The 25982-nt window shown below is 45.5% G+C and overlaps 1 protein-coding gene across 1 annotated transcript in view; it reads left to right on the top strand.

Moving 5' to 3' along the window:
* Window positions 1–2115: 2115 nt before the first annotated feature.
* Window positions 2116–25982, top strand: part of CNTNAP2 (contactin associated protein 2) — a 2014778-nt gene continuing 1990911 nt past the window's right edge. Inside the window, exon 1 of the mRNA XM_084857751.1 lies at window positions 2116–2212. Coding sequence (XP_084713877.1) covers window positions 2116–2212 — 97 coding nt within the window. The remainder of the gene's footprint in view (window positions 2213–25982) is intronic.

The following is a 25982-nucleotide window of genomic DNA, read 5'->3' as shown; positions in this document are numbered from 1 at the left end:
CTTCCCATCATATTTAGTGGTCATTCCAGAGCTGCCATCGCTTTCAATAATCGTTTGTTTTTCTGTCATTCATTTTCAGCACGTAGAGCACACTGCTTCTTAGCAAGTGACTTGCATCATGTTATCTCATATCTTGTCGCTTATTCCGTCAAATTCCCTAGCCTCTGTAGAGGCGGCCCCATTAATATATCCTGACAGACACAGAAAACATTATCTGAGTCTGGTTAACCCCCCCCCACACACACACACACACACATACACATCATCCACATTCTGAGAAACAGTTGGAATTCTTTAACAATTGCATACTGTCACCTTTACATACATTCACCCCGCACACGCACACGCACGCACACCTTATGTAGTCAAAATAAGAGCAAAAGAGAGAGAGGCGCATTAATTTTCTACCCAAATTTGCCAACGGCATATCAAAGGTGAATAATAGCAGACATTATTCCGCAACAGCTAGAGTGCAGTAACTTCATCACGGGCTTCTTTGGGGAGCGGGGTGGAGGTGGGTGAGTGGGAAGCAGCAGGGAGAAGGGTTTCAAAAGGTTTTTTTTTTGTGGGGGGGGAGAGCCTATTCCTAGCAGAGGCTACAATAGTGCCTGATTGCATTACCGGTTCGTTGAAAGCAAGCTCTCTGTTACTTGCAGGCCGCCTTCCCAGCCGCCCGCCCAGCCTGCGCGCGCGTGTGCTTTTAATTGCAGGATGGAAAGACGAGGGGAAAGAAAGAACGAAAGAACGAAAGATCTGCATTGGAGCCTTCCGCAGCCCTCTCCTTGCTTGTTTCACAGGCGGGATGCCGAGCTTCTCATATGAGCGCTTAGGACCGCTCGGAAGACTCGCTGCGCTGGACTGCTCGGCTCGTGGATCCCAGGAGGTTGGAGCACAGCGAGCCTGTACCATCTCCGATTGAAGTGGGGGGGGGGGAGCGTCGAAGGAGCGGAGAGCTCAGCAGAGAGACGCGGGGAGGCGATTTTCGCGTGGCCTCCTTCTCCCCGCTAGGCTCCGAGGACGAGGCAAAGCGCCCGGCAAGGGGCAGGAGGCGACGCGGCCGCGTTCAGCACCACGGACAGCGACCGGGCGGCGCTGCAGCTGGCTGCCATCCAGCGAGCGCGGCCGCCTCCTTCGGTCCCCCGCCCTCAGCCGCTCCTGCGCGGGCATCAGCGCAAGGCGGGGGCGGGGGGGGGGATGCCTCTTTCGCTCCTGGTTTGAAACTAGACAAGTGAGAAAGAGTTGGGGCGGGGCCCCTGCCAACAGAAGAGGGCTGCGTTGACGACGACGAGGAGGAGGAGCCGGCGGAGAAGGCAGAGCAGCAGCAGGAGGGGAGGGGAGGGGAGGGGAGGGGAGGGGAGGATTCACCCATCAGCAATCTCTCTCCACTCCGCCCCCCTCCCTCTCTAGGCTGCCGGTTCTGCTGCTTCTGCCGCTAGTCGCGGCAGCGGCGGCGGCGGCAGCGTTCCCTCCCGCTGGCGAATGATGAATGCAGGAGGAGAGAGCCTTTGAGGCAGCTGCTCTGCGGCGGGAGGGTCCGGGTCTCCCGCGTTCCCTGGCTGAATGCGTGTTTGGCTCCCTGGCTGGTTGGCCGGTGGTGCGTTGGGCTCCCTGGCTGGCTGGCTGGCTGGCGTACAGAGAGGAAGAGAGCCCGAGCCGAGCGAGGAGGCTGGCGGAAGCTCTCGGCAGAAGCAGCCGGCTCTGCTGTGTGCCTAAGGAAAGGCTCTGCTGCTGCAGCCACAGAAGCGCCTTTTTTCTTTTTCTTTTGCTCTCTCTCTCTTTGGCTCTCGCCCGCTCCTTCCGAGACCCCCTCTCTGTAGCCCTGTTCCTCTGGGGGTTGCAGAAAGGGGTGCCCCCCCACTGTTTTACACTTCATTGCTTCGGTACCCAGAAGGGGAGGTACAGATACGAATTGAAAGAGAAAAGCAAAGTCCCGGGGACTTTATCCGGGAGTAAAGAGAGAGGGAGAGAGCTTGGGGTGTTTGTTTTTTTACCCTCCGAGGTGAAAATCGGCCTCCCCTTCAACCCTCGGCAAGCGGCGGGAGAGCGGGGCGGAACCCGGCAGCTCGTCCGCATCTGGAGCCTGGCTGGGACTAACGGGGCGTCTGGAAGTCCAGGATGGTTGTGGTTCTTCGAGCCGGCTGCAGGGCAGCTCTCTTCCTCTGGATTTTCAGCAACATCAGCTGCAGAGCCCGGGCAGCCCTCCCGTCCTCTCGTAAGTACTTGGCGCTTCCGCATTAAGCCGACCACGCGCGGCGCCGGTCGGGCCGGTTCGTTAGTGGGGGGGGGGGGGTCGGAGGCAGGACCAGCTCGGGTTTGTTTGGGGCTCCGTGAATCTCTTCCGGAGCGATCACTGCTGCAGCAGCAGCAGCGGGAGTAGAAGGAGAGTGGATCTCCGGTCAACTCTTTCAGAGGGCGAGGATGTGGCTGGAGTGAGGATGCTGGAGTGAGGATGCTGTTGCGGGAGTGAGGACGTTGGCGGTACTTGGAGGCCGGATGGCGGTGGATGCCCCTTGGTTTTCTTGCAGGTTCTTCCTTCGCCCGCTCCGAGTGGGATTTGCGGGCGTTTGGACTTTCCCAAAAGCGGGCACCGCGCGCTCAGGAAGAGAGCGAGCATTTGGGACGATGGCATGGGATTTTGCTACTTGGCTGGTTGCGGGAGGCTGGATCCTTGGAAGAAAGTTTCGCTTCTCGGCGCCGCATAAGTGGAGAGTTGGACTTGCGCTGTGCCAGCTCTAAGAGTCCAATCTCGGGAGAGGGTGTGTGCGTGTGCGTGTGTGTGTGGAGAGGTGGTAAGCGGTACACAAATGATTAGCAACGCCACGGATGGACCGGAGGATATCAGGGATGGCTTGCATCTCTCAATGCACCCTGAGAGGGCCTGGTCACGTTGCCAGATCCCTTGAACTAGGTGTAGCGGTTTTAAACCTTGCAAGCTGGACAAAGAAAACACGCAAAGGCAAACTGTACGTGTTTGTTGTTTTTTTCCTCCCTAGCATTGGTTGGCAAATGTCAAGAATAAAGTATTTAGGCATCTCTCCATTGTCTATAGAGATGTGCTGTTAGATCATATGGAAAAAACAAAAACAAAAACCTGTTTACTTTTTTAAAAAAAAATCTGTAGTTTCATTCCCCCCACTTTTTTTTTTTTCCTAGTGAACTGGAAAGCACACTCTGCAGACATGTGATTCGAAGTGCTGGCTGCACTGTTTGTTTTGGAATGTGGATACTGCATGCTGTTTTCTTGTGATAAATCACTTTGAAGATTTAATAACCACAGCACAAGTCTTGGTGTTTGACTCAGCATATTTCCATCTGTTACCTTCCATTCTAATAGAAGCAGTACTTTTGAGATGGAGAGAGAGAGGGAGAGAGATGCGTTCAGAGAGAGAGAGAGAGAGTTCAATCATCTCTAAAAGGAAACGGCACTCACAGATGGAGGTCCTTCCACAGACCCTTGATTTGTGTGTGAGTGTGTGTGTGTGTGTGGGGGGGGGGCTCTATAGTTCCTCAGTGTTATGGGGATGTACTTTGCACTTGATCAGGGGAGCTTTCATTTATACTTATTTGATATATTCCAGCCTTGAGGTTTGGCATGGAAAAGATACAGCAGGGATGAATCCTGGTGAGTCCTGGCACAAATTAAGTCTCAAATAAATAAGAGGGATTGGATCCAGCTTTGGTCATATTCAGAGCAGACCCACTGAAATCAATGGGACTGCAGTTAGTCATGATGCCCCATTGATTTTAATGGGTCTGTTCTGAGTCTGACTAGAGTTGGATCCAACCCAGGGTATGTGGTGGCAATCCAGCCAAGATGTGCATGACACTGAGGAAAATACAGCTCAGCACATGAACCAAAGAATTGCAGACTACAGTCTAATTTGAGCAATTTCCCTCTCTCTTTCAAGAAGCAATCCAATCCCGAGTTTTACTTCTTGGCACTGATGGGCTTGTGCTATTCATATTCTGAATGTGAATTTATTCCCTGTTAGTGGTGGGAGGTGGGGTTTAACACAGCAGAAAGTCAGGAAATACCTGGTTGTCCCTCTTCCTGGATTGCTGCAACAAGTGTATCCAACTAGTGCACAGAAGCCAAAACCTTGTACATTAACACTTTGTCTTCATGATGTTGCCTTGAAAGAAGCCTACGTCATGTTTGGAAACTGACCATATATCCCACTGCTGTATATCGTCAGCTTGCAGGAGGGTTCATTTGCTGTGTTACTTCCTAGCTCTGTAATATGAAGAAAAACTTGTCCATGTGTTCAAATCTTTAGTACTTGTTTTAATGTCAGGCTTGGATGACAGGCATCATGAAACCAGCATTTGCTCAACATTTTAAAAAAGTTGGGCAAGAAGATGGGGATTTTGTTTCCCCCAGACTTTTTTTAAAGAAAAAAAGATTCTCTCTATACACAGTATAATACAAGACCTATTATATTGCTATACTTTTTACAGTCTTCTCGGTTTTTCTAATTATTTTTATGATTGCCTTGTGATCGCTTGCTGCCAGTGATAGCTAATGCACATAGCCAGTTCGCTGTGATGAAGGTGGAAGAAAGACTGGTTGGTAGCAGAGGAATAGATGCCAAAAGAAAATCAAACAATATAAGCACATGTGCTTTCTTGACCACTATAACAAGCCAAATGACATGCTGGCATATGAAAAGTGCATGAAATGCATTTCTGCGGAGAAGTGTTAAAGTATATCCACCCTTCCAAAATACAGTGAAAGAGCAAAGAGAATCAGATTTGTGTTTGTGTGTGTTAATTCTGAAATCTGGTAATCTGAGTGCTCTGATGCATAAGCATTTTAGGAGATAAACTTATTCTGAAGGTTTTTATTTTCCTATATGTTGGGTTGATGTCTGGTGGGGGTTTTGTTTGTTTGTTTGTGTTTGCTGTTTGTTTGCTTACTTGCAAACAAACAGAAGTTAGTTGTCTTGGGAGAAACATTGATTGGGAATGCTTTTGGAAAGAGCAACCTGTTGAACGTAATGCGCATAGACCACTGGGTATGATCCTCAATCCATCAAAGCTAGTGGCAGAACCCTATTGATCTGCAGCTGGATGATACTACCCACAAATATGTTTTAATCAGATGAGCTTCACCCCTGCCACTAATCCCACAACTGTTTATGAGAAGCCAGGCTGACCAAATGGGCTTCTTACAAGGAAATGGCTTGAAGCTTGCTACCATAATGTCCTGCCACTGAAAACAGGACGTGATCAACTATTTTCTAAGGAACTGGTTACATGTGTGGTTGGCTACCCATAGTTGCATGTGGAAGTCCCGGAACTCAATATACATTTTTCATGCCCAAGTGTGCCCAAAAGTATATGAAGACTTACAGTTGCATTATGAATGAATACATCCAAAGTTTGCTTGCGTTCTTTCTATAAGTTACTGTTTGAAAGCTTCTCCTGCACACAAGATGATACATATTAGTTTACCATTAGCTTTCACTGGCTTTTGTTTAGTTAAACTAGTCCATTTAGTATTCCCATCTAGATTTTTTTTTAGTAGATAGGGAAGGCTGAAAATAACATCGAAATACTTCCTTTTTTTACTTCTCAATATTCTTTTGTATGGTTTGGCCATGACTTCTCACTGACATATTTAAAGTGTAATCCTATGCATGTTTAGACAGAGAAAAGGCCTACAACTCAGCATGTCCAAGCCAGCAATGCCCTTGTCTGTCTAAACATGCATAGGATTGTGCCCTTATTGACTTTGTTTATTCAAAGGCCATCAAGAACAAAATGCTAGCCCTTAAGTAGGACATTCTGCAATTAGGTGGAAGTCTGACATATGTTATAATATAAAGGTTATGCAGATCACATGTCCAGTCCTATGCAAATGGGAGTGTGTTGACAAGTAACATGTTTCAAACCCGTGTGTAGCTGCAGTATCACTCATGGCCCAATATTACAAGGTTTAAAAGCAATTATCGAACAACTCTTAACTATTTGCATCAAGGATAATGAACAGCTTAGCCAGGAGAGGTCATCACAAGACAAAAAGTAACATGGAAAAATAAAATTTTATGCTTTCCTTGCCTTCTTTACTCTCATTCAGAATGGGCTGAGGGGGAAGAAAATGCGATCATATATAGAATGTGTGTCCGTTTATAGGTTCTTGTTGGCAAAATATCTTGTGTCTACACAATAAATGTAACCAGATGAGCACTCTTTGGGCCATCTATGGATGGTTTAACACAACCTCATTATGGGGCCATTGCCTTTCACAGCTGGATTCTGCTCAGTTCTGCTTGTTTATGTGTGAATGAAGTCAGTTCCAAGCAGGTGCCTTGCTAGGAAAACTGCAGTTGGAGCTATAACCATATTACCACTCTTGCAGCAGGGCCCGTTTCTGTTGCTCAGCTGATGCTTGTTGGCAATGACATCTGAAACAAGCAGGGGAACTAATGAAACCATAGATGCATATACCTCATCTAATATACGTTGAGCAGAGCACTGGTGAATACACATTAGTACTGATGCAGAGGAACAAATGGAGGATGCACACAAACTGACAGTGTGAGCAGGGGATTGTGCACATTGCCCAGTCAATATGCAAAGTCTCCACATGATGTGGTGGAATGCACACAAGTGGACATTGGCAATTGGGTAATGTGCACATTGGCCTGTCAATATCCCTATTTTCCACCTGGGGACAATGCATATTGTCCAGGCAATGTATGAAATGTCCACAGAGCATCAGTGTTGCAGCTCCTGCACTGCAGAATTCCCTCCCTGTTAATATTAAGCAGGGGTAGACAGTGTCACAGTTTTGAAGGTTGTTTTTAATGTTTTACTTTGTTTTTTATTTGATGGTGGTTTTCTCTTCTGAACTATTTATTAACCACCTTGGTTGGCTTCAGAAAGGTGGGAAAAATGCAATGAAGAAATAATAAGTACATAAGCAAATGTAAATTTTAGGTGCTTGCTCAAGATGTACATTTTCACTCAGACTTTCCCTGAAGTGTGACCCAGCTGTGTATATTGATCATGTGATTGTTTATTTTTATTCCATATTTTATTGTTGTGATTTTTATGCTGTATACTGCAGTGGTATTTGTTTATGTTCAGTGATAAATACATTGGTACATATATAAATACATAATGAGTACATTTGCATTGCCTGGCATCAGTGGGTGATCATCCATATTTGAACAGGGCAATATGAGAAATCCCTGGTGGACACTACCAATCGGTGCACATTCTTCTCATCTTCATGGGGATCTACACAATCATGTAAATTAATAACTGGGGTTTGCTGGCACTTGTCAAACCTGAACTGGTGAATAACATGTGAGTAAATATGTTAGGGACATTTCCATCTGGAGGGACCCCAGAAGCTCTGCTATTGATGGAAGTTGGCTGCCCCTCTATTACTCCAAGAATCCATTGTTGCCTGCTGAGATTTCATAAAAGGATCTTGGCATGTCTGGCCCAGCAGATAGTAAGAGTGGCATACTCTAGTATACAGCCAAAAGAAATGCTGGCACCATTACTTAACTTCCTGAAAGCCCTCTCTAATGGGTGTGTGTGTAAAACATATGAACCAGGTGATCAAGAGAAACATCAACCAAAGGATATTTGCTAGGGATACTCTCTATAATGTTAGGACAGCTCAAACTTTAAATATCGTAAAATGACTCCCTCAGCTTAGCTAGGCTCACAATAAAGATAGGTATTTGGATAATCTGATTCTCCCATAGCAAAGGCAAGCATTTGCCAAGTTGCACTTCTATGCAATGCTTCTATGCGATGCTTCTATGCGATGTGGTAATAGGACACCATCACGATGCCCTGGGAGTGGTGAGTGTGTCCAAAATGCCCACATCAAACTGAGGATTTGGTGCATTACCTCCTGAAATGTCCCCTGTTTAGTGACATCAGCTCATGAGTTTGCTTCAGATGTGGAAAAAGTCTGCTATTTGCTGTCAGATTTTGACATGGAAACAGCCTACAGAGTACTGACATTTGCACTAGAAGGAATGATAATTACAGCAAATGTTGTTGGTATGCTGGAGGAACCTGGGGCCAAAGACCCATTCTCTACTGTATTTATTTATTTACAATATTTATATACTGCTCCACATCAAAATATTTTGGGGCGGTGAAGAACAAGGTAAAAGAATAAAACACCAGGTTAAAAGAGTTAAAACATTTTTTAAAAAGACAAATCTCAATAAGGTGAAATTTAATAAACTGCAGCTGGTCATGCAAGGACAGCATCTCAAAATAACCATGTGTTCCGGAGGCGGTAGAAGAAGGAACACAATGTTGGCACCTGCCTGACCTCCAAAGGCAGGGAATTCAACAGGAAGGGGGCCTCCACACTGAAGGTTCTTTTCCTGGTGGACTCCAACTGGGCCATGTGCAACCACCAGGAACATTCCCTCTGATGACCTCAGTGACCAGGCAAGTTGATAAAGGAGGCGTATACATATGTATATATGTATACTCAGGTATACATATTCCTACTGTATATATATTCCTTAAAAAAAATAGTTTATTCCTCAACTATATGTATTTCTTGAAGTGATATGCCTTCTGTTATGGCCTTTGGCTCATAAAATAAATGAGTGCGGATGATATTTTGTCCATTCCTTCTGGTCAAGCACTAATAGGAGAAGAGTGTCATGTAGAGAATATGCCCACAGTTTCCCTTTAATTGGAATGCAACATTTATTTGTTTATTACATTTCTAGACCACCCTGGAGTCGAAGTTCTCTGAGCTGTTCACAAAAACAATATCATTCTAGAAAGAGCCAAGATTGTTGTTGTTGTTATATTTATACCCTGCCTTTTTTCCAGTACACAAGGCGGCTTGCAAACATTAAAACATATACAATTAAAACCTATGAAAATATACAGAAGTTAAAATATTATTAAACAACAATACAATTAAAAATATATTAAAAACGTTAAAACAGCATTTTAAAACAACATTTTAGCAGCTTACCCCCAGGTTCCAACTATGTCCCAAAGGCCTGCTGGAATAAGAATGTTTTAGCCTGCCTCTGGAAACACATTGAGGAGGGAGCCATCCTAGCCTCCCTGGGAAGGGCATTCCACAGCCGTGGGATAGCCACTGAGAAGGCCCTCCTCTGGGTTCCGACCAAACATGCCTGTGACAGTGGTGGGACTGAGAGAAGGGCCTCCTCAAAGGATCTCAGGACCTGGGCAGGTTCATAAGAGAGGATACGGTCTTTCAGATAACCTGGGCTAGAGCCATATAGGGCTTTATAGATCATAGCAAGTACTTTGAATTGTGCCCGGAAACAGACTGGAGGCCAGTGAAGCTGTTTTAACAAGGGAGGTGTATGATCCCTGTAGCCAGCCCCAGTTAACAGTCTGGCAGCAGCTCTTTGGACCAGCTGCGGTTTCTGAACACTCTTCATAGGCAGCCCAATGTAGAGTGCATTGCACTAATCCAAATGGGATGTAACTAAGGCATGTATCACCATGGCCAGATCAGACAATCTCAAGTTAGGAAGTAAAAGCTTCACTTCCATTAGGCATTGGCAATCTCTGGGGGACAAGTGCCACATTGGCCCCCTGGAACTCATCAGGAACACACCACTCCCACCAAAATTCCCACTGTTGAAATTGCTGCTGAAATTGCTGCTACAGCAGTGGCAGCAAAACAACAACAACAAACCAGTGATTTTTCCCTTTTCTACATGAGGCTGTTAATTTGCTGTATCTACTTTCGGTTTTATCATAGAATTGGGATTCGAGCACTACACAGTTTCCTTTCCTGCATTTTCCACTACTTAACCTCTAGGTGGCACTGCGATATACTGAAATAGCACAAAAGTGGAAGCAGAAAAGGTATTTTCTTTCACTTTCAGAAACAATACCACATTCCCCCTGCTCTAAAAAGAACTTCCCCAAAGTGCTCATTACAAACAGAAGAAAAATGGGGGGTCACAACGTTTGCTTCTGCTGCCCTGATGCCAAACACATGTACTTGGGAATAAGCACCATTTTGTTGCAGTAAAAGATAATATTTTAAGGTAGAAATAATAAAATGAACATCTGTACCCATATGCATGCCCATCTGGCTCCCCCCAACTATCAAGTGTTTTTACAAATAAGAAGTAAGAAAAGATGCTGCAGTAGCGAGCAGTGTCAGCCATGATGGGACACTGCATGCCCATGCTAGCCCAATGGCTGAAGCTGACCCTGTTTGATTCTGCCCCCATCACTTGCTGCTCTCTAGGTGGTCATTTGCCTCCCCTAGGTGTGGAGCCCTGGACTTTGGCCCTGAGATCCAACACTAGCTGCACTACTGGTTGGTATTCAGCCCTCATGGCTCAAGATCATCTTGTTGAGCTCTCTTTGACTGATGTGCATGCAGTGACTTCTATTCACCACCTGTGTTGTCCTGGGGAAACACAGTCATTATCCATAATGGCTGATGCAACATCATCAATATTGTCATCTTCATCATCATCATCATTCAAATTTATATACCACTTTCCCCAAAGGTATCAAAGCAGTTAACATAAAATGTTGTGAACGGCCCAGAGAGCTTTGGCTATTGGGGGGTATAGAAATGTCATAGATAAACAATAAATAGATAAATAAAATATGATGACACAAAAGCAACAATAAGCAGAACAATCAAAATAACACAATACAAATCAATCGGCAATAAAACAGCACACTCTACTGTGTGCTACAAACATATATGCTGTCATTTGTGTTGGCCTATCTGGTTTCTACCAATTGCTTTCAGTATTTTGAAGGGTCCCCCCCCCCAGCATATTTTGGTCTCTACAGGCCTTCATGTTTATTCTTTGAAACTTGGAATATGTTTGAGCCCAGACAACCATCTTTCATCTGCTGCACGGTGACATGGACAAACATAACTATATTTAATATTTCAATCAGAAGGCAAAAGCGATGGCTACACTTGGATAAGTTTGCATCTGACATCTGGCCCACCAGAGAGTTACTTTTTCCTTGACAAATTCCTTAGCCATTTCAGCTCAGGCCTTGGAGAATCCTTGTAAAACATCACCCAGGGCCAGAGAGCCCTCCTGCATGATACCTTGCTCTGATGAGTCCTCAGAGTAAAGAATCAGGAAGACAGTGCTCTGGAGAGCCATGCCTACAGGAAGGTGATGACAAGACTCTCTGGAGCAGCAACCCACACTACAACTTACTCTAAGAGGTCCTCTGAGTCCTTACCCAAGTGTAGCTGTAGCCATGCCTTATTCTGAGAGGCAATCTGAGAGGGGGGCAGTTGTGGCTGCTTTGGAAAGCTGTGTTGGCCACTTTCCTGCTGTGGCATTTGCCACAGCATGAGAGTGGCCAGCAGGGCTCTCTGGAGCTGCCTGCCCTAGAATGAGGCATAGGGCAGCAGCACTGCAACTTACACAGGAGTATGTAAAGCTATCATGCATAGCTACGCTTTAAGCTAAAATATGGCTGGTATTTTTTGGTGTTTCCTTTTGTCTTCACCCCACTTTGCTCTGGCCCTGCCCACCACTGTAATGTGGCTCCCTGAGAGCTTGCCTGAAACTGAATTTGGCCCTTGGGCTGAAAGAGGCTCAACACCCCTGAACTAGCATGTTTAAATCTTCCAGCTCCTTTTCCTTCCTTGGCTGAATCTCTCTCTCTCTCTCTCTTTCTCTCTCGTCTCTGTCTCTGTCTTCTTTACTTCTATCTATCTCTATCTCTGTCTCTATCTCTACTCTATCTCTGTCTACTCTGTCTCTATCTCTGTCTCTGTCTCTATCTATCTTCTTTGTCTCTATCTCTGTCTCTATCAGTCTTCTTTATCTCCATCTCTATATCTCTGTCTCTGTCTCTATCTCTGTCTCTATCTCTGTCTTCTCCACCTCTATCTGTCTTCTCTATCTGTTTTTATTTATCTCTATCTCCTCTGTCTCTTTTCTCTCTGTCTCTCTCTCTCTCTTCTTTATCTCCATCTCTATGTCTCTATGTCCCCATCTCCGTCTCTATTTCTATCTCCTCTGTCTCTGTCTCCTCTCTCTCTCCCTCTCTCTCTCTCTCTCTCTCTCTGTTCTCTATCTCTCTATCTCTCTATCTCTCTATCTCTCTATCTATCTATCTATCATCTTCTCTATCTCTCTCCTCTATATCTATATATTTGTGGCTTGTTAATAATAATTTAGTATCTCTGTGACCAGTGGGAGATTTGCAAGAAACGAAAGGAGATCTAGAAAAGATTGCAAATATATATTATATTTGGGTAACAGCAGGTGAAATAATAGCTTCTGTGCAACCCCAGTGGCTCCAGGGTACTTGTGGGGTTTCCAGTGTCTGGCTCAATGTTGTTTATGCATGCAGGAAAAGCTTCTTTTTTCTTCTGTGAGTTGGAAATCACACCAAATGCACAAGATGGATTCACTGCTATGAGCGCAACCCATTTCTTGACATAAACTGCAGTCAATTAGGGCTTATGCTGTAGAACTTCCAAGTGGTTTATGCCTGTAAAAGAGGAGAAAGAAACCCCTGCACACATGGAGTTCTGTGTGTGGTGGAGTTTTCTGTGTGCATACAACTACGAGTCCTCCAGAGGTTTGGACTGTGCATATGGCATGTAACTAGCTGTAAAAAATCTGTGTGTGTGTGTGTGTGTGTGGCTGCCTGTGCATGTCTCTCTGTATTAGATCAGATGTCATTGGTATTTGGCTGCTAATTTGAGTAAGCATTATTTTGCTGCATTTTTATTAATGGCATCTTAGATTGTTGGAGTGATGCTTTCATTATAAAGTGTCTTTGGTACGCTATTATGAAAAGCAGCATCCAAAAATTTGAATGAGTAAATCAATACTTTCCCATGTAATTTACTACAAAGTAGGTCTTATTTGGGCTCAGCACAACACATATTTAGAATTGTTGTTATCCATTTCTTATATTTTTCAAGATTTTAGGGATCAAATCCCGTTTACCCTTGACATTTTCCCTCTCCATTCAATATGTAGTCAACTGATCGGCATGCCCTTCTTTTCGTCCTTTATAGCAAGTTCATTTGTTCACTGTTGACAGTGAAATGCCTTGTTTCCCAATAAGGACTTAAGCAAGGAACCAAAGTTCAGCCTTTTCCCACAAAGAAGATTTCTGGATATTAATCCCACAGGCCTCTTCTCTAAACTGTTCTGGCTTCCAACTTTGTACTCACCAGGCAACTTTTCTTCTTAAAAAAGAAAAGAAAAAAAGGACTTGTTGATGTGTTATTGTAATGTCATGTTTTTCACCACACACAGCTTGACTGAGAAACTGAACTTTGATTTTATAACCTTTTACGCTTCAGAATCTCTCTGGATAGAAATAAAACTAAAAATATAGATTGTGTGTACACTATATATAAAGACACTACACATACCTTACATTTTTCTGCAGTGGGAGGTACTTAAGTAAGTACAAACACTCCTTTTGGGACCATGTGTTACCTGCTTTCACAACCAACATTTTTCTGGTAATATAAATTGGCTTTAAGTGCTAACAATACAGCTAGCTCAAAACCATAGTTTATTGTGTCAATGTTCAACTCTAAATTAGAACCTATTTGTGATCATGTTAGTTTCCAGTTGATTCCCAAAGGTATCATAATGATAAAAACAACAGCACAAACTCGAATCTGTCAAACAACAGTTAGATTGTATAATAAAATACTGCCCACAATTTATCAGTGTAAATATAAAACATCATGGGTAAAAACACAAATTCCATACAATCATGTTCATAACTTACAGCAGTGTAACAGCAGAGATTAAAAATGCCAAATATTTTCTGATTATAGTCTTCCACAGCTGGCTTAACAGTAATAATTCACCATATAATATTTTCACCCTTCACAGTGCCCAAAACAGGGCTGGTATGAAACAATTAGGGCTGAGCCAAAAGGGGAGGGGTTTATTTTTATGTTTGCCTTTGTTTGAGGGGATTGCCCTGAAACAGGAGGCAAAAAATTCACAAATGTAGAGCAAGGGCAATCAGCAAGCCTATTGTCTGGTACCACACATGGAACTGATGCATTGCCCTCATTCTCAGTTGTCTTTGTTTACCTTAAACATTATCACATAGCTACATCTGATTGGCTTCATAGAACTGTAACTTCATGTTCATTACATGATCCCTGATTGGATCAGAAGGTGAGAGAAGCCCTAACAAGGAAGAAAAATGGTGCTGAAGCAGCCACAGAAGTGAAGCAATAACAGCAAACTGGCTAAAAATGTGAATATTAAGGGGATGGGGGGGGTGATATTTCACCTCAGCTCTATTTTTGACCCCAAGATTAGAATCAACATACCTTTGTCACAGTCCTAGTAGGAATATATCATGGGCAGTCCTTTATTCCACAGTGTCACCATCAGAAGAATAAACTCAGAAAATGGTGGCAATGATCGTGGTGTGGTACCACTAGTTTTATGAGATATTGACATAACCCATTACGGCATGGGTGACACGCCTGATGTACCTGTGGATTAAGCTGAGGATTGTGATCTCAGCAGAGGTGAACTCTAAGGGAGTTGTTTCCAACAAAACAATGAACTGAAGCTCCAGATTTTATTATTTGCTTGTTTTAGTTTTATTATTTACATAGCATTATCAATATGCACAATAATAGAGGGAGCAATCCTACGGCCACTAGTTAGAGGCTTGACAGCCATAGGATATGTGGTTTTCCAGGAACTCCCTTCTCCCCTTTCTGTGCTGCCTCTAAGGCAGCGTGGAACAGCCCCACACTCTGTGCTTGGAAGAGGACCATGGAGCGGCCAAAATGGAGCATTCCAGGGGGAGTTCCAGGGTAGGGAAGGTGGAAATGCTGGTATGGCACATCCTATGTGTCATCTGGCAGCCTCCTCCCTTGCTCTGCCTTTCTGCCGCTAGACAGCCGAAATCGGCTGTCTAGATGCAAAAGCAGGGCAGGAGACGTGCAGAGGGAATTATCCCCTCCATGCTTCTCCTGCCCTGCATTGGATAGGCAGCCGCCTCCGAGTTCAAAGGCAGCCGCCTATCCCCATATGATTGTGCCCTTATAGCATAAAAAGACGAAGACAAGTCTCTGCCCGTATGGTCTAAAATCAGATGGTAGGTAGATAGTCTGGCATGAACCAACCCATATACTACATTCAGCATCTAAGGCCCTTATTCAGTGTCTCCTCCGAGGGAGGCTTGGAGGGTGGCAACAAGGGAGAAGGTCTTCTCAGTGATGGCCCCCAGTTCCTGATGAGGCCTGCCTGGCACCAACATTGTTATCTTTTCAGTGCCAGGTTAAAACTGCCCTCTTCTCTCAGGCATTTGACAGCATATAATGAGTTCTTAAGTCAGGTTTGGATTGTTTTTGGTTGATGGTTTAAAATTTGTTTTTAGATATATGGTGTGTGTGTGTGTGTGTGTGTGTGTTTGTACATTTAAATGATTTGTACTTTGTATAATGTTTAGGGAGCAATCCTATGCATGTTTAGATGCGGGGGGGAAAGCCCTACAACTTCCAACATCCCTCTATCTAGCCATGCTGGCTGGGGCATGCTGGGAATTGTAGGACTTTTTCTGTCTAAACAGGCATAGGATTGTGCCCTTAATAGTTTTTAATTTTGTGAACCACCCAGACAGCTTCGACTATGGGGCAGTACAGAAATATGATAAATTACTGAAATGAAATGGAATTGTCCTTCCAGAGAGCCTTTGACCTCCAGCTGTAAGCTAAGATACTGGGCAGTTTTGAACATCAGTATTTCTGCCCAGGCTTGTACAGCCAGAGGTGCCACCAGGCCAGGGCTGGATTTCAAGGCACAAGTCTGGGGCCCCTCAGTCTGGGGAGGGCCCCCAAATGACCCCCTGAGAGGCAGCTCCTCTTCCTCCTCCTTTGGACTCACTGGCAAAAGAAGAGTTGTGGCAGCTGGTCGGTCAAGGTGGCGGCCTCACTATGTGCCATTTTAAAAGGAAGTTTTCTTTCATCCTTAACTTGGAGTAGCAGCAAACTGACCCAATCAGATGCTGTCTTCGGGGGGACACAGCCAATAAGGGCACAGGAGTGTTGAAAAGATGGTCCCTTCACAGCTCCTGTGCTCTCATTGGTTCAACTCCCTGCTATTCAAAGTTAAGAAGGAAAAAAGCTTTCCCTTTAAAATGATCTGCTGTGGGGCTGCAACCGCAACTGGCCAGCTGCCACAGGGCTTCCTTTCCCCAGTAAGTCAAAAGGAGGATGAGCTGATGATGCTAAGCCACGTTACTCCCTAGTAAAAAAGTAAAAGGAGGACTGGCAAAGGGAAGGGAAAGCCAGTGTGGTGTAGTGGCTGGACTGGGAGTCCAGGTTCTTGTCCCCTTTGGCGATGTTGCTTACTGGGTGATTTTGGGCCGGTCACTGACTCTCAGCCTAGCCTCCCTCACAGGGTTGTTGTGAGGATAAAATTGACCCAAGGAGGAACACGTAAGCTGCCTTGGGTTCCTTGCAAGAGGAAAAAAGGCAGGGTATAAACACAATAATAAATAAATGCAAATTGCCCTGACCCTGCAAACCTAGTAGTGCCTTTGTCTATAGCAGGCCATGGAGAGACAATTTCATCCTTGTGTCTCACCCAAAGAAACACTGGAAATTGTTACTAGGGTGGCCAGTTATGAATCGCCAAAAAAGAGGACAAAAGAAGATGCCAATTTGCATGAAATGTGCATATGCCAATGTATGTGGATAGAAGTAAATTTAGCATAATTATGATAATTTCAATAGAAATACCACACATCTCACCATATATAGCGTAGAAGACTGTGATGAGGTAACCTGTGTGCCTGCCTCTTCAGCCTGATGTTCAGGTGTTAAACACTGATGAGCCACTGTTCTTATGTTTCTTTATCTTTAAACTGGACATGGACAGGAAAGTAGGGATGTAGAAATCCCTTACCTTGTTCCATTGTGGGGCTTCTGCGGTGGGGGGGAGGTGCTCCGCCCCTCCCTCCGGAATCCAATCCGGCCAGCTCCACTCCGCAGTGACTCCATGGAGCCACCAGCTGGGGCCAACTGCAGCCAGACTTCTGGCCGCTGCTGGGCTGCTGCGGCTACAAATGGCGGCGGCTATGCTGGCCTTGATAGGCTACGTAAGTATTTATGTAGCCTATCACAGCAAAAGGCAGGGATGCAAATGGTGGCCGCTATGCTATGTGCCTGCCTTTTGCTGTGATAGGCTATGTAAATACTTAAGTAGCCTATTACGGCAAAGAGCAGGGGCACAAATGGCTTAGCGGCTGCCATTTGTGCCCCTGCTCTTTGCTGTGATAGGCTACTTAAGTATTTATGTAGCCTACCATGGCCTAATGCAGGCACGCAAATGGCGGCTGCTACGATGGCTGTCATTTGCGGCTGCAGCAGACCAGCAGTGGCCAGAAGACAAGCCGGAGCTGCCGCCACCACCGCCGCCGCGGCATCTGCCACCAGGTAGGTTTGTCCCAGGGGGGGATTTCGGGGGGTGGCGGGAGGGAGGCCGTTCCGCCACGGACTCCGGGGGGAGGCAGATTCCAAAGAATCCAGCCTCACTGGAGTCTGTGGAGGATTTCTCCAACATCCCTACAGGAAAGCCCTTCACACAGAGGATGGTCCTCAGTCTGGCAGCCCTTCAAACAGAAGACTTTTAAAAGAGGGTGCACAGCCACCTTAATTGTAACTAAGACAATCAGTTAACAAAACTGGAGCTGTGCCCAAATGGCCTCTCAAAATTCTCCAGAGTATTTGTGGGCAGAGAAATTGGGCCCCGGGGGGGGGGGGATTTCACAAAATTTCTCCAAATGCAGGAGAAATTCTCCAACAGTTTCTCATAGATAGGATGCACAATTGGCTGGGGTGATAGCACAGCTTCTTTCTTTTTTCCTAAGGGTTTTTGTTTTCTTCCTAAGAGTTTCGCTGCCACTGTGGTCATCTCTACACCAGCCTCAAATCCTGCATTTAAAACAGGACTTTCTGCTTCCATTTTAAATGCAGGATCACAATGACTCCCTTTTTCCCGTGCTTCCTCTTCCTCCTCCCCTTTCCCCCTCCTTCTCCCCATATCTAAGTCTTCCATTATCTTTCATTCATCTCACTCCTCTACTTGCTGCTTTTCCTTTTTTCACAGAGGGAACTCAAGCGAAACACAACAGGGTAATTTAGCTCATTATCTGCGATCTATTTAAAAACGAAACAAAGGGCATTGGTAAATATAATGCACCTCCCCCCCCCACCGCAGAAGCCCCACAATGGAACAAGGTAAGGGATTTCTACATCCCTACTTTCCTGTCCATGTCCAGTTTAAAGATAAAGAAACATAAGAACAGTGGCTCATCAGTGTTTAACACCTGAACAGCAGGCTGAAGAGGCAGGCACACAGGTTACCTCATCACAGTCTTCTACGCTATATATGGTGAGATGTGTGGTATTTCTATTGAAATTATCATAATTATGCTAAATTTACTTCTATCCACATACATTGGCATATGCACATTTCATGCAAATTGGCATCTTCTTTTGTCCTCTTTTTTGGCGATTCATAACTGGCCACCCTAGTAACAATTTAGTACCAATAGTGCAGGAGACGCCTTGGAGGATCATGGCATCATGTAAAGAGCATCACAAACATCCCAATTGCAGGATAAAAGCTGCTCCATGTGAAGAAATCCTATAGGTGTTGAGGCTTCCACTTTTCTGCATCATTCTCAGGGCATTTTATAATTGGTTTTAGTGGTGGTTTTGAGCTTACCTAATCAGTGTGATGTGGTGAAGGGTGCTGTGTGACTGTGTTTTCTTTCTATTATGCATCTCCCAATTTCTCCACAGCCTCTCAGGCTGCCTGTTCTTCCTGATTTGAAAAAGCCCTATGGGAGGAATTATTTTATTATGACATCCCCTGGGCTTTAATTGAAGTGTGGGAAGCTGAGGAGGCTACAGGTTTCCACAGAGATGATCGTAAACAGAAGGCACTTGTGCACAATCCTTGGCCACCTCCTAAGTAAGGTAAGTACAAGACCCCTGAACCCAACCCATGAGAATTTCTCAGAAATGTCTCCTCCTTTGAATTTCTTTTTGAAAGCAATTTCTTTTCTATCAAATTGAATGAGAATGGTTGAAAAAAAAGTATGGGAGAAATTTTCAACACACAGCACTAAACAATACTGGGATGTGTTCATATATTGTATTCAGGAGCAAAAGAGATGGTTAAGGTCCAAACTATAGCTGATTCTGGTCTACACTGTGAAATACAAATTAGAAAGATAAGCCAGGCTTTGGGCTTTTCATGTAGAGATGCGGCAGGGCAACAGATGAGAAGCAAGGATGCGAAGTAGGTAGGATAAATAGGACAATACATCCCCATTGACTGTGCAGATCCCAAAAATAGATTTCCCCTATATAACTGCATTCCTTTGTTGTTTTTATCTTCTCCAGTAGCGATTGCTCATCTGCAGAATTCTTTCTTAATGAGGTTGCTAATAGCTGCAGGAGAATATCCTCTTGCACCTTACACCTATATGAAAATTTTATATGATCCTGATCTATAGTGTGTTTAACCTGCAGCTATTTCCAAAGAGAGCATATGTGTTGAGAGTCAATATGACTATATGCAAGGAACCCGCAAAGTGAATCATCACTTTGCTTGAGAGGATTATACTTGTATTGGTAAATATATTCAAACATTGATTTTCTCCTCCCATTTCAAGTAAATAACCAACAAAGGGGGGGGGATCACCATTAATAATTAAAATATACATGGAGATACATGTAACTTAAAAAAATGAAGAACACCCATTCAAATGCTATTAAGAGTCGCTGGATCTGAAGGCCCAGTTCAACACCCCTGCCCTCTGTTCAGCAAATACTGGATGAGATGAGACAGTCATGCTAAATATGTTTTTGCTGAATTATGACCATGATATGTGCACATGGGTTTGGATGCAGAATGGGTCCTCTGATGATGTCACTGGTACCATGGCTTTTGAGTCAGGTGACTGTTGGGTTGGTGGCATGGGTGGATCAGAAAGGCATTACCAGAAAACAAATGCTAGTCCTTTACTTCCATTGAACCTCTCAGGTGTTGGGGGGCTTGGGCCAAGGGCCTTGTGGGTCAGGTAGCAGGTGGCTTCCTATTCCCTGAGCCATTGAAGCTGCTCAAATTGCAAAGGGCTGGTATCAAGGGGAGGCATGGCCGTGTCTTTGCAGAGGGCTGACACCCCAGCAGGGGCCCACTGACAAGACCCTCCTGGACTTGCACTTCCTCTTCATCATTGCAACCTGCTTGTTCAACTGCCTCTCACTCTGGCCCAGACAAGGGTGGTGGTGACAAAAAGGAGCAGCAGATGCCTCTGCCTGCTTGCTCACTGTCTCTCTGCCTCTCAGGCAAGCAAATGGTAGCAATGATGGAAAAAGGATGAGGAGCGATAGAAGCTGGTGAGAAGGCAGACTCACTGAGGAAGTGGGGCCTTTGAGAGTGTCTTGCCCAAGGGCCTTCAAAAGCCTGGAGCCGGCACGGAATGCTTGGAATTTAAGCCAAGACATTAGGAGTGTGGTAAAGGCTCCTCCTGATCCTGATAATCACATGATCTCAGAGAGCCAATCCAGTGCCACCGCCTGCCATAAAGTGGTCAGATCTGCTGCAGTCCCTCAATCGGGGCAATTTGTTGTTGAGGAGGCCTCCGGGCTCTTCCCTTACTTGGCTATTCTCCATATAGTGGCCTGGAAGCAGAAGCATATTGTGCTCTCAAGCTGAGCTTCTTAAAAATGGTCATGGCCTATAATAAAGTTGGCATGGGGATGCTGGAGAAATTTGAGATGGATTAAAATGAGCTCAGATTTCAAAGAATCCAACCTGCGGGATCCACTGCGGAGTGACCCCCCTCAGGCCCTGCGGAATCTGTGGACTTTCAGATGATTTTTTTACTTTCCCAAAATGTACACACATAAATCCATAGAAAACTATGTACATTTCTGCTGAGGAAACATAGAATGGAATAGGGGACAATACACTAAATGTTATGTACTGGGGTAAATTATATAAATACTTATGTAAATATTTATGTAATTATTTCTGTATTTTTCCACATGATGAGGAAAATCCTCATCTGTCTTGATGAGACAGATCATCAAAAAAAAAATCCGCATCTGTCTTGGGGCAGATGATGGAATGAAAGGCACCTGACAATCTGCAAAACACAGACGGAGCAGATTTTACACAGTCCGTACATCCCTAAGTTGGCATGATCTCCCCAGCTGTGGAATACAAGCACTCAGGCATAGCATTAAGTAATAAGAACATACATTGAAAATCAGAGCTCTTACATCGAATGAGGAATAGTTCTCTGACTTCTTTATAAAGTGTTTAATTTCCTGATGAGTGCAGTTCTAGGGAAACCTTTCCCCCACCTTGATATTTTTTTTCTTTAAGTTGCCTGGGGTCCTGAATTCAGTTTGTAAGCACCAGTAGGTTATCCCTGGAATAGATCATGTGGAAGCAGCTGCCACACCGCTCACAGACTGTATGAATCAGCCCAGAGTTCAACGTAGATCTTGCCAAAGAATGTCTGCAGATATTCCTGGTGGTGGCAGAAAAGCCTCACGTGTGAAATATATCCCCTTAGGTCAGAACTAGGAGCCAAGGCAGGATGGCTGTAAATCAGCAGTGTGCATTTGATCAAGCGCAACTGACTATCATGCATGACAGCAGGCTCAGGCTGTGCTGAGCTCCATATCAGGAGGGTCTTTTGCTTGAAGCCTCCTAGGAATTGGCCTTAAAGCAACAGTACCACATCCCTCACTGTGCGCAGTATTTATTTTTATTTTATTTTATTTATTTCATTTCTACACCGCCCAACTGCCAAAGCTCTCTGGGAGGCTCACAAAACTTAAAACCAAAAAGCACACCTTAAAACAATATAAAATTTTTTAAAAAACGTCAAAACTAGGGCTGTGCAGGGACCCCCCCAATCTGACTCGGAAGCCGCCACGCCACCGCCTCTGCCGCCAGCTCCTGAGGCCTGGACACGCAGCGACTCTTCTTGCAGGGAGTCGCCATTTTTAAAATGGCAACTCCCTGGAAGAAGACCAGTCGCCACACGTCCAGGCCTCAGGAGGCAGCAGCAGGTGGTGGCGGCAGCAGCGGGCGGCAGCAGGCAGCATGGCAGTGGTGGCAGAGTGGCAGCAGCAGCAGAGGAGGAGGCAGAGGCCCAGGTAAGGAGCTGGAGGTGCCGGGGGGGCTGGGCCAGGGGCTGAAGTGCACCGGGCCCCTGACCTGCTCCAGGCCACTTCGTGCCCCCTCCACTTCACCTCAGAAGGGGCACAAAGTGACCCGAAGCAGCCCGCTTTGACTCGGGGTTTGGGCCTCAGGCCAAAGCGGTGCACAGCCCTAATTAAAACCATAATATAACAATACAACCAGAATAAAACCAGAGTAAAACCTAGCAGCAATGCCGAGATTTAAAGTACAGATTTAAAACAGCAAAGCTAAAAGTCTAGAAAGCTAACGTACTGGGCGAATAAAAAGGTCTTCACCTGGTGCCGGAAGGAATACAACGTAGGTGCCAGGCAAATCTCTCTAGGGAACTCATTCCACAGCCAGGGTGCCACAGCAGAAAAGGCCCTCCTCCTAGTAGCCACCCGCCTCACTTCCTTGGGCAGGGGCTCACGGGGGAGGGCTGCTGAGGGTGATCTTAAGGTCCAGGCAGGCACACATGGGAGGAGGCGATCCTTCAGATAACCTGGCTACAAGCCATTATGGGCTTTGAATGTTAATACCAGCACTTTGAATCGGGCCCAGAAATGGACTGGCAGCCAGTGCAGCTGGAAAAGAACTGGCGTAATATGAGCTTATTGGCCAGTCCCTGTTAACAATCTTGCTGCCCTATTTTGGACCAGCTGAAATTTCTGGACCACTTTCAAAGGCAGCCTCACATATAATGCATTGCAGTAATCCAGATGAGAAGTTATCAGAACATGGATAACTGTAGCTAGGCTATCTCTGTCCAGATAAGGGTGTATACCAGCCTAAGCTGATACAGTTCCACATGCTACACTTGTTTGCAAGGTGAGGCACATACTCCCTGTGCTTGCTGGCAATATTAGCACTTTTTTGATTGCAAAATTGCCAATGAGGCCTCTCACATCTCTAGAGGGGCCATTTATTTACCCCTATGCAAAAAAGAGGAAACGCGTCACCCAAAGAGATGCATAGATGCCATTTCAGAAAGAATTGCTATCATTTAAATGGAAATACTGTCTCCTGAGGCAAAGTTTGTGCCTTGGTCAGGCCATTTCTCCATGACAACAGAAGGAGAAGTGGGGAGTGGCTTACCCACATTTTTCTAGGAGCAGTTTTTGGTCTGGGCAGGGCTCCACAAGGGTGTGCTTTCCACCATTCTAAGTTGCTTCAACTTTCAGGTAGGGGTGGGAAGTTGAATGAATGTCATCTGAGTGGCAGGGGCTGCTCAACCAATAAGAGAGGCTTCCCCCCTCCAGGCTCCCCCCCTTTCTCCCTAATGGAGGTGCAAAATAGTTGCTTCCTATGTGCATGTTTGGGACACAGGCCTCACAACCAGTCCCAAGCCTCCTAACCCGCTGGTGCACTGGATTGCTTTAACAGAGGGGTGAAACAGTTGCTTCCGATGTGCACATTTGGGGGGGAAACATTATTGAGCACAATGGGAGTTACTTCTGAGTAGACACTAATTGGTCTGTGCTGGGAAACACAGGATGGGTGACAGGAAACACCCCTTGACCGGCGTCAAGGCACACCCCTGGGCAGGGCTAGCATACCTGAGGTAAATACAGGGGTTGGGGCACACAAAAGCTATACCACGGAGACCCCAACTTGAGGAAAAGAATTGGACTTTAAGAAGTCTCCAGAAATCTGGGTTTTCTCTGATATACTCTGGAGTGGCTGCTGGATGGCCACGACGTCATGTATCCCTAATGACCTCAACACACGGCTGGCTTGGGATACATCGCTGGTGGAGACACCCGCTCAGTCTGCTGTCCAGGTGCTGTTGATGAGCAACTTCAAGGTTGGCTCTCCCTTCTGATGGCTTTTGATCTTTAAACTAGGCTTGGGCCAGACACACCCTTTCAAACAAAGGATGCCTTCAGATAGAGGTATCTTCTGACAACCCATCAAATAGAGGCTGTAAAGTAGGACACCTTACCTGTCTCTTGTAGGGACATAAGAATATAAGAAGATCCCTGCTGGATCAGACCAAGGGCCAATCTAGTCCAGCATTCTGTTCACACAGTGACCAACCAGCTGCCGAACAGGAACCCACAAGCAGGGCATGAGCACAAAAGCACCCTTCCACCCATGTTCCCCAGCAACTGGTATACATAGGCTCACTGATTCTGGTACTGGAGGTAGCACATAGCCATCACAACCAATAGCTACTAATAGCCTTATCCTCCATGAATGTGTCTAATCCCCTCTTAAAGCCATTGAAATTGGTGGCCACATCCTCTTGTGAGTCCTCTTTGCTCATAGTCACCCCACTATGTCCCCTTCTCAAAAGTATGGGATTTACAAAGGAAGAGGGTTGGCTAGTAGTGTGGGGTGTGAAGACAGAGTGGTTTGGGCATGGTTTGTCATGGGATTAGGCTTTCTGAAGGGCATGCGGTGGGGGGGGAGATTGTGAAGCGGCTGTCTGTCAAACTGTGGACAAATACAATGGAAATGTGATGTTGGAAGGCATCAAAGGGACATATACTCCACCCCTCCTGCTCAAAAGGCAGAGCCAGCCACACCACAGCTCCTGCACAGAACAGCAACCACAGTACATATCGCAGGGTGCCACCAGCGGAGGGCTGCATAATGGAAGGTAATGAGAGCTGTGACTGCTTAAGATAGTTGATTGCTGCCCAACCTATACATTATGTTCAGTATTGGGAGGCTTCTTGATATGGCCATAACATGTAGAACAGAGGTGTTGAAGCTCAGGTAGGGATATGAGAGAATTCTGCACAAATTTTAAATGCGATCAAATTCTGCGGAATCTTCCTTGGAATGGAGCAGCCAGGTCAACCTGGATTGGAGCTCACGCGGATCCTTTTTTTTTTTTTTGTCTGTTGAACGGCAGATTTTACGAAAATAATTACGAAAAGAAATCCATAAATCGGAAATGGAGGAAGAAGAATGTGAACGGCTTTACCCTTTTTACGATGGGCATTTTCCCTGTGACCCAAGGCTTTCTTTCACTGGGGCTGAGTCTGAACTCCACAGAAATCCTCCATCTTTTCTGTTTATTGTGTCTGTGGAGGTGAGGTCAGGTAAGGTGAGGTCAGGACAGGTCTGGTGAGGTCAGGTGAGGTGAGGTCAGGACAGGTCCAGTGAGGTCAGGTGACCGGAAGTTACATGGGGAATCCTCGTGAAGGGCTTTACCCTTTTTACAAAAATAAATATGCATTTTCCCTATGACTCGAGGCTTACGGAGACCAATGGCAGGAGCACGGAAAGGATTTTTTGGTGGTACTTACGGAATTATTTACATAAGTTTGGGGAGCTGAAAAAAACGGGGGAATCCGGGGCATGCGGATGGCAGAATGGGGCGGCCCTTGGCTCGGTGGAATCCTCGTGGAGTGGAACCGCTCCGTGCGGATTCTGGGTGTGAGGAACAGATTGCCTCACTGGAATGGATGGTGGGGAATCCGTATATCCCTAAGCTCAGGTCTGTGGGCCAAATTTGGCCCACTTGGGTTTCCAGTAGGGTTGCTGGAGAAATTCGAGATGGACTAAAATGAGCTCAGATTTCTAAGGATCTGACCTGCAGAATCTGCTGCGGAGTGACCCCCTCAGGCCGTGCGGAGTCTGTGGACTTTTGGATGGGTTTTGTTTTGTTTTGTTTTACTTTCCCAATGATTACACATATTTATTCATATGAAAATAGGCAAGTTTCTGCTGAGGAAAAGTTGAATGGAATGGGGGACAATACGCTAAATGTTACGTACTAAAGTAAATTATGTAAATTCTTAGGAAACCTCTTACGCAACTATTTGCGGG

The sequence above is a fragment of the Heloderma suspectum genome, chromosome 5, assembly GCF_057233095.1.
Source record: "Heloderma suspectum isolate Gila_16-S chromosome 5, 16-S_ref, whole genome shotgun sequence".
Taxonomy (NCBI): Eukaryota; Metazoa; Chordata; class Lepidosauria; order Squamata; family Helodermatidae; genus Heloderma; species Heloderma suspectum.
The sequence above is the reverse complement of the archived record's forward strand: the minus strand, read 5'-3'. Positions and strand labels throughout refer to the sequence as shown.